At 41.9% G+C, this 9,952-nt stretch overlaps 1 protein-coding gene across 1 annotated transcript in view; it reads right to left on the reverse strand.

Annotated features, from left to right (window-relative positions):
* The window catches only part of SPEF2 (sperm flagellar 2), a 331,758-nt gene that overhangs the window by 21,574 nt on the left and 300,232 nt on the right, over window positions 1-9,952 (reverse strand). Inside the window, exons 33-34 of the mRNA XM_006902126.1 lie at window positions 7,064-7,156; window positions 1,245-1,424 (exon numbers count right to left, since the gene is read on the reverse strand). Of these exons, the coding sequence (XP_006902188.1) occupies window positions 1,245-1,424; window positions 7,064-7,156 (273 nt within the window). The remainder of the gene's footprint in view (window positions 1-1,244; window positions 1,425-7,063; window positions 7,157-9,952) is intronic.

Below are 9,952 nucleotides of genomic sequence, written 5' to 3' on the forward strand. Positions count from 1 at the left end.
GGCCTTATTTTTTGCTATTTCCTTCAAAGCAGCTTGAACTTCTTCCTTCATCACCATAGGCTCTTGCTCATATGCTATTTCATTAAATTCTTCTGTATCTGCCAATTCCTTTCTATATAATGACTCAGTATATTTCTTCCATCTTCTTTTAATAATTCCTGGATCATTTAATATTCTGCCCAAAGCATCCTTTATTAAATGATGGATTAAATGATCCATCCATGATAGTGCTGTCAATTGGCCCAGGAGTGAGAATCTTTGTCATTTTGATGTTAAGCTTCAATCCATATTGAAGACTACAGTCCTTGACCTTCTGCAGCAAATGCTTCAGGTCCTCCTCAGTTTCACCAAGGTTGTATCATCTGCATAATGCAGGTTATTGATGAGTCTTCCTCCAATCCTGATGCCACACTACTCCTCACAAAGTCCATCCTCTTAAATGATTTGTTACATATACAGATTGAGAAGGCATGGAGACAGGATGCATCCCTGATTGACTCTTTTTAATTTTGAACCATATTTTCTTGCTCTGCTCTGGCTATCGTCTCCTAGTCCAAGTATCGTTTTCACTTGAGCACATCAAGTATTCTGGGATTCCCATTCTTCTCAAAGTTAGCCACAATTTGTTGTGATCAAATAGTCAATGAAATAAACTGAAGCCTAGATAGACTCTGATACTCATTGTTTTCAGCCAGGACACATCAGACATTGGCAATGATGTCTCTGGTGTCATGGACTCTTCTAAACCTAGAGTGTATTTCTGGTAGTTCTCTATTAATATACTGTTCCAGTCATTTTTTTTATAATCTTCAGCAGGATTTTGCTTGTTTGTGATTCTAATGATATTGTTAAATAATTTTCACACTCTGTTGAATCACTTCTTTTGGGAGAGAAATAAATATGGATTTCTTCCAGTCAGTTGGCCAGGTAGTAGTCCTCCAGATTTCTTGGCACAACCAAGAAAGATGTTCATGTGTGTTTTATTGATTACACAAAGACATTTGACTGTGTAGATCATAATAAATTATGGCTAACATTGAGAATAATGGTAATCTCAGAATACTTAGTCATGCTCATGTGAAACCAGAAATAACAACTTACTGCTCTTCTTAAGTAAAGCTTCTGGCCTTTAGTAAGACACCTGGGTAAACATAAAGATACAAAGGCTCTGTTACTAAGAGTTTAGGATCTTCTGGCATCCCGCTTGAGACACCAGTGTTAGCCCATTTCTAGAAGACTATTACCTTTTCTACAATTGGTGGAGGGGTTTTGATTCTCCGGAAGATGTGAGTCCCAGTAGCCACACTGAGGGCCCTGTAGACTCCTTCCACAGGATTCGGATGACAGGCAAAATAAAGCAGCATCTGCGTGTAGTCAAGCAGAGGTGGATCTCTTTCGTAGTCAGTAAACAGCCGGAAGAAAAACTGTCAATGGAAAGCATTCAGTCAGAGATAAAAACTGGTACAACCAGGTTGTCCGCAGACAGACAGTGCCAGCAAGAACTCCTCTAAGAATTGACCTTCTGCGAATTCAACCCACAACCTCATCAGGCTGTTGTTGTTAGGGGCCACAGAGTAGACTACAACTCCTAGGTAACCCTGTGAACAGCAGATCTGAACCTTGCCCTATCCCTTACCATCCTCATGATCAAGGTCATTGTTACAGATACTTTGTCAGTCCACCTGTTGAAATTCTTGCTTTCTTTCTCTGACCCTCTGCCTTTCCCAGTATGATGTCTTTTCCAAGGACTGGCCTTTCCTGACAATATTCCCAAAGTATGTAAGGTGATATTTCACTGTCTGTGTCTTTAAGGAAAACTCTGGTTGTACATTTTTCAAGACAGGCTTGTTTGTTCTCTTGGCAGTCCATGGGATAGAGGTAGTTATACAACGGAGTCTCTGGGTGGTACACGTGTTTGATGCACTCAGTAGCTGGCTGAAAGGGTTTGAGGAGGGTTAGCATAAGCTGATTCGTGATGATGCTCCCTGATTATGAGGCTGTTGCAGAAATCTACATGAAATCATTGCAAGTTGCTCAAGTGGCAGCTGTAGGACTGGTGAAGAGTGGCCTGATTCTCACCATATTTTGAATGTAGAGCTATCATGTTTGTATGTGTATACTGGAGATGAGAAAAAAAAATTGGGAGTGACTCCTAGGATGTCAGCAGGGGCGAGGCCAGTTCTTCGACAATGACATCATTCTGAGAAAGGAGAAGGGGGAGAGAAAGAGAGCAAGACCCTCACTCAACACCATGGAACAATCCAGTGACTGTAACAACAGGCTTGAGCTTGTGTGAGGTTGTGAGGACGGCACAGGGCAGCACAAGGTTCAGGTCTGTTCAGAGTGTCACTCTGAGCCATAGTCACAACAACAGCAACAACCTCGGCTTTTGGATCTGGCAATTGTAGAAGTGTCATCGATTCCGATACAAGAGATTTTAGGTGAGGAAGATAAGAGTTAGATAGAAGGAAGGGAGATCAGACATCCAGGTTTTGGTCCCAACTAAGTACTATCTAAAGTGCTAAATAGCATTAAGGTCAGTTTAAAGACTAAGGTGCACCCAATCCCAGACATGATCTTTTCACTTACTTTCTATGCACCTGAAAGTTGGATAATGAATGAAAATGACAGGAGAATGAGTATGAGGATCCAAGGCAGGGGAAGTACAGAGATAGAGGGTGGAGGATGGGCCAGGGGTGGATGGGGGGATAGAGAGGTAATGATAGGGTTGTACAATTCGATGGGTGGGGGGGTGAAGGAAATGGGAAGGATCTTTTGTAAAAAACAATGTTTTCAAATTTTGTAAATAAATTAGTATAAAACACACAGGACAAAGTAAAGAAATGACTGCATAAAACTAAATGTACATGAATGAAACAATGTATATTAATAATTGTTTTACATTGAATGATGGTATAACTAATAATACATTTACAAATGTTTTAAAAAAGAAAAAAAATGACAGAAGAATTGATAATTGATGCTTTGAACTGTGGTGTTGGAGAAGAGTACTGAATACCCCCTGGACTGCAAAAGTACCCCAAAATATGTGTATCTTGGAAGAAGAGCAACCAGGGTGCTCCTTAGAGGCAAGTATGGGAGAACTTGGTCTCACATGCTTTTGGGAAAGTTGTTGGGAGAAAAATGACATTCCTTGGAAAAAGACATCATACTGGGACAAGCAGAGGATCAGACCCTCAGCGAAGTGGACTGACACAGTGACTGCACAACGGACTAGATCATGTGGGAGGTTTAGAGGATGGTGTAGGGAAAGGTACAGTCCCGATCTGCTGTTCACAGGTTTGCAAGAGTTAGAGTGGACTTGATGGCATCTAACAATGACAACAACAAGAAATATTTCAAGTGGAGAAATTCATTAGGCAGCCTAGAGCTGGGAAGACCCTCGATGAGATGGACTGACTCAGTGACTGAGATAATGGGGGTAGGTGTGTCAGAGACAGTGCGATCGGCACAGGATAGGGCAGGGTTTAGGGCTGTTGTACATAGGGCTGCTATGAGTCGCAAGTGACTCAATGACACAGAATGACAACAACAACAACAGAGTTGGGAATATAGGTGGGGGTGGAGATGGTCATTTGAAATTAATCAGCAAATAGATGGCATCTAAAACCACAAGTCTGGCTTTAACAAATATTAATGAGCCAAAGGGAATGAAAGGATGCTATAAGCTTTCACATGGACAGAAATGGCTGGAAGAGACAAGGGCAATGTTTGTGAGTTCCCATATGCCAAAGTACAAGCCACATTTCTAAGAAACACCTCCCAGGATTTCTAAATAGCGGAAAGGATGCTCTTGGTGCAGAGGTGGTGGGAAACTGGCCAGCCAGGACCCAGGTCAGTCACAAGGAAGTGCACTGTCACCATCAGGGAACAATGATGGGGTGCAACACAGAGTTGTCTCATGTTTCCTTTTTGGGGTTCACCCTGGGACTGTAAGGTCATCCAGGCCTAAGAATGGTGGCTTGAGCTCATTGTCAGGAGGCCCCACAGGATGTGAGTCAGGGGCAGGATCCAAATGACAGAGGGCAGAGGGCACTGGTAATGAAGCATGGGAGCTGGCCAAAGCCGAGACTCCACCCATGCTCTCCTTACAGGGAACAAGGCTTTGAAGGGGAAAGATGAAGGACCATCCCAAACTGAGTCCTGGAAAAACCCCTGGTTCCCCACTCCCAGGACCCTCAATTCACAGGGGCATTCCATTTTCCTGATTTGGTCTTTCCTATTAAATTATGGCCAGAGTACAGTTTTGTTGTTTAGATTTTTTTTTCCCCTTTAAATATCTTCTTTAGCAGGTCAGCCATTAACCACTGCGTAACCTGTTTGGCTAACATGGCTAGTTTCTGCTTAGCCAAGACACTGTCCTAACACTGCTTCTAACAGTAGCATGTGTATGATCTCTGTATGACCCATATGATCTGTATGATCTGTTTGTGTATGATCTCATGTGTATGGAGCGCTATATAAAGCTCCCAATTTATAATCAGCGGAGCTAAGAGGCAGGGTGGCACTTTAAATCCCAGGGTAAGATCTTTGAGGATTCAATAATGCAAAGTGTCTAAACCCTGGGGCAGTGAGATACCCTTCTTTGATACCTTTAAGACATTCCACCACAACCATCATCTCCTACAATCATCAAACTTCCTTCTCTCTCGAGCCCTAAACGAGTCATCTTCTGCCCCATAAAAAACACTTCTTTCTCAGTCTCTGGTATCATAGTGATTAAGAACTTGGTTGCTAACCCAAAGTTTGTCAGCTCAAACACCCTAACCGCTCTATAGGAGAAAGATGTCTGCCTATTGGCTTAGACAAGGATTACGGCCTTGGAAGCTGTGCAAGGCAGTTCTAGAAGTTAGTTCCTTACGAGGGGGAGCTGACTCTTCCGTAGTGAGTTTTAATGAGATGAACTAACTTCTGTTCCCCACACTTCCTTTTTCCTGATTTTCCAGCCATTTGGACATAGTGGGTGGGAGCCACACCCTGCCTCTTTACCTGCTGGAACGCCCCTGTCCATGTCTCACTGTTTCTAAAGTCAGCCTTCTGGACATAGAGTGCAGGTGAGCAGCTGAAAGGCTCACCTTCCAGCCTCACTGCTCAAAACGGATGCAAATAGAGACAGCGCTTTACACGTGGTGACATATTGAAGCTGCCAGCGTGCCAGTGCTGTCCAGTAATTAAGAGCCTGATGATGAGGTTGGCGGATATTCTGACAAAATATCAAGATAATTCAGGAGAATTATCTTGGTCCTTCAGTTTCACAAAAGAAACCACCAAATACCAAAAATGAACAAAACAAAACCTCCTTGTCAACTACCAATTTTTTTCTCTTGGTCAATTTAAAAGAAAAACAAACACAAAACACACACCAAAAAACCCCAACAAACTAACAAATAAGAAACACCCCAACACTTTCCTTTCTCCATGTGCTATCATGAAGCAGACGTGCTAAGAAAAAAAATGTACACGTCTGGTTCGGAGAAATGGCTCACTTTAAGGTTATAACTGGAACAGCATTCAGTTTTGTACATACTTTGGGCATGTTGCAAGGAGGGACCAATCCTTGGAGATGGACATTATGTTTGAGAGGTTTGAGGGCGGTGCAAAAGAGGAAGAATCTTGAGGAGATAGATTGATTCAGTGATTGGTGTAATGGAAGTAGGTGTGTCGGAGATGGTGAGGTTGGCACAGGACAGAGCAGGGGTTAGGCCTCTTGTACATAGGGTCGCTATGAGTCGTAAGTGACTCGAGAGCACATAACAACAACTGCAATTTGGAACTAATGGCTGGCAAGAAATTGGACAATCAATATGATACTATGTCTAGTTGGCCGCAATGTCCAAGTGTACCGTTTGAGTCCCTCACGTCTTATCGAATTTGGTCTATTTCTACATTTTAAAGATTTGCCAGAAGTCAAAGTAGTTTTGAGACTTTATATACAAGCAAACAATGATAACAGAGTTAGTCATAAGAATATCGAGAACAGCAAGCTCTAAGCGGCCTGGAGCAGTTCTGTATGCAAACCCATGGTATGCTGCACAGTTGGTCAAAATGAAAGAGACAAAACAGAGATCAGAGAAATAGCAGAACCTTATCCTAAGCTTTTAGGCTTGGAAAGGCTCTTAGAGACAAAAGCTCTGAGGAACATATTAGTTTATTTGACAGATGAGGAAAGTGAAGGAGACCCAGAAAGGCTGTGGGAATTGTCCAGCATCACATGGATAATGGGACTCTGCTGAAGCCCCTGGCCTTCCTTTCCCCTGAGATCTTCCTCAAAGCATCCTTTGTGACCACAAAATCTGCATTTGGGGATAAAACTGAGGAACTGAAGAGGATGAATCCAAAACAAACTTCACAAGGGGAAGGAAAGACAAAGAAGGTGATTGGCAGCATTGCAATACATTTTTAAAGGTCTTATCCCAGCAATTCCACGACTCGGAAAAGACCCTAAAGAACCAGAGCTGCAGCTCAAGTAGAGGCATGCACATCCATGTTGATTGCTGGATTATTCACAACAGCAAAGAGATGGAATCAACCCAACTATTCATCAACAAACAAATGGATAAAATAAAAAACTATGGTACAATCACGGAATAGTACACAGCACTGAAAAACAATCAACTTGTGAAACATTACACATAATGGGTATTATGCTGAGTGAAATATCTCAGTCACAAAATGACAAATATGGCATAACACCACTGTTATAAAAACAGGACTGATATGAACTGCTAAGGGGAGAATGGGAAAAGAGTGGGTAGCTAATGAACAATGCATTGGAACAGAGGAGGGAAAGAACCGTTATGAAGGAATACAGGATTAGGTGTTGTATGTATGACAACAATACACAATAAGAGGTGCATTGCAAAGTGGCTTGGGGGAGGAAGAAGGGAGGGGATGTGGGAAATGTGCAACAATGAATAAATGAAAATCCAACTTTTCTGTAAACTTGTGTTAAAATCATACTAAAATCATATATACATATACATACACATACATACTTCTATTTATTAATAGATATATAAAAGTAAAATATCTTAGTAATTACCTCTATCAGGTGTTCCTGCCTATTAAAGGGCAGGGGCTCAAGGGGATTTTCTGGAATTTTTATCTCTTCATCTCCAGTAAACCACAGACCAGCCTACATAGAACACAAAAAGGAATATCATTAAAGTATAAAATGGAAATGTCATGATCCCTCTAAAAGCAGATGAAGTTGAATCTTTTCCCCCTCCAGTTTCCTAAAGCAGTATTTTCCACAGTGGGGCAGCATGGTGCAGGGGAAAATACTAGAACAGCTATTTACATTAATTTTTTAAAATCTCCTTTGGTAGGAGCGCTAGGGATGTAGTCCACTGGGAGTTGTGCTGCTAACCCAAAGGCTAGCAAAGTGGTTCAAGTCTATCAGAGGAAGATGGACAATCTCTTTCCACACGCTCTACAGTCACAGAATCCAGTGGAGGGTCAGCTCCATTCTATTCGAGGGCAATGAGATTGAAGTTTTGAAAGTTTTCTTTTAATACTCTTTAATGTAATGTGTTTTCTAAGACATTCAAGTATTATTAGTACAGTGGCTGTAGTTACTCCTAGAAGTTCCAATTCTGACCCATGGCAACATTGGTTTTCAAGGCTGTGCTCTTCCCAGGCTGATCATCAGGACAGGTGACTCCATGAAGGCTCGAACCACCCATGTTCAGCTAGTAGTTGAGAGTTCTTAGCTGTTTGCACCACTCAGCCTGCCAAGTCCAACTTGTTGTCTTTATGTGTCATCGAGTTATAACCCACTCGTAGCTGACCCTTCAGCAGGTTTTCTAAGGCTATAAATCACACAGAGATTATCTCTCTTTCTTCTTTGGAGCAGTTGATGGATTAGAACGGTGTGGCTTTGGGTTGGCAATTCAACTTCTTATTCACTAAATCACCAGAGCTCCCTTATGTGAAAATAGTTTCTATATTAAAATGTACAGATTGAAGATACCAGTTGCATATTAGTTTTTGGAGGGTGAGATGAGGTTGGCCACCACCAGCTTAGGATATGTCTACATGATTATGTTTTGGGGGAATCTCTGCTCCGTTAACAGGAGTGATGTCCACTTCCTAAACAACATGCCTCCAGAAATTCTATGAACTTTGATAAATGTCAATAGTTATAGAGGGGTTTCAGGCCTTTGGTTCATAGGGTCGCTATGAGTGTTGCTCGACTCGAAGGCAATCAACAACAACGACCCTGTTCAAAACATTTCCAAAAACAAAACAGAACAAAAAAACAAAACAAAAACCATTTCTGACTACCACTGTTTTGCTCACAGTCTCTCTCTGACTTAAGGTGATCTCTGTTAACTTTGATACTGAGTTAAGGCTACTGAGGCTTCCAAGCTGACAAAGGTCACAGCAGGCCACATTCCCTACCCTGTGAAGTCTTCTCTGATTCCCTATTTGACTTGCTGCTTAGACCACACACTTGGCATTTTGTACATTCCTCTGGGCCCCTGTAATTAAACTCTGCTGTTATAAAGACTTCAGGTTCAATGACTGCACCTTGGCAAGTTTAAAATGTCAGGCATGGTAAGGAATTAGCAAATGCCAGCAATTTGTTTCTAGGTCTTGTTCTTGTATTGTTTTCCAGAATGACAACTCACCTACCCCTTACACAGCCTGCTACCAAGAGCACTGGCTTGCTCGACCTGACTCTGGCCATTGTTTCCTGGAGAACTACCTGTGCTTGGGAGAAGGCTGGAGAGGCATGAACAGTAAGTAGGTGAGGGAATATAGCATCCAAGGTAAGGACTGGGTGCTCCTTTCATTTGGGTGGAAGTCTGTAAAGGCGAAGGGATACAGAAGCTAATGACCTGGCAGAGGCTCAGACTTTGAATATATGTGGCTTTGACTTGGCATTGACTTTAATTTCCTGCCATTTACTTAGTTCCAACTCATAGCTGATCCTCCACTGGGCTTCCGAGGCTGTAAATCAGAAGGAGGAGACTACTCATCTTTCTCCTGCTGTCACTGGTAGTTTGGAATCTCTGGGGTTGGAAGGAACTCATAGCTGATCTTCCACTCAGGCTGTAAATTACATGGGAGGAAATTGCCCCCTTTCTCCAGTGATACTGCTGGTGGATTTGAACCATAAAACAAGAATAGTCTGAGTTAGCAGAGAAATTCTACCAGGGCTCCTTGTTAGTGCCTTAAGAGTAGGGTCAAATTAACCCTATGCTAAAGGCTGCCTGTCACCATCATTACAAATAAGCAGGACAACTTGCTACAGACAAAGCTGCCTGAGCTCCCCTCTGCATTGACTGTTTTTGCTATGTACTGGTGAGTCAGAATCAATACAAAGCTGACCCTCCAGTGGATTTTTAGGAACAGTAAATCACATAGGAGGAAACTGATCATCTTTCTCTCGAGGAGAAGCTAGTGGACTCAAACTGTGTGCTTTTGGTTTGGCTGTGCAGCTCCTTACCCAGTAGGTCAACGGAGCTCCCAGCTGATAAGAGGGAAAGAGATGGTGGCAGGGGGCACAGAGGTAAGAGTCCTGCTTCTATTCCCATTTCCCAGGGAGTTACCAGTCCCACATCTGTATGTTTGATGGCACAGAAATTGTCTTTGATCCTTAAAAATATATGATATTTAATGAATTAGAAAATCATTTCAAAGTGCTCCATAAACAAGGCCATTTTAGAAGAACAACACAAGTAAACAAGCAAGCAAGCAAACAAACAAACCACCACCTATATACCTAAACAACATATACATATGTTTAAAAACCATTCATGAAAATTTCAGCAACATAAAGTGTTAAATATGACATCCTACTTCATAGGATTATTAAGTGATGTCTCTTTAAAATACAGAAATGTCCTCTGTACTTGCTAACGTAAATACTATGCTGCATTAAAAAACAAGGAACTCATGCAATATTATTCAAAATGGTTGACTC

This window comes from Elephantulus edwardii, unplaced genomic scaffold (assembly GCF_000299155.1).
Source record: "Elephantulus edwardii isolate Elephantulus edwardi_28Jun2011 unplaced genomic scaffold, EleEdw1.0 scaffold00370, whole genome shotgun sequence".
Lineage (NCBI taxonomy): Eukaryota > Metazoa > Chordata > Mammalia > Macroscelidea > Macroscelididae > Elephantulus > Elephantulus edwardii.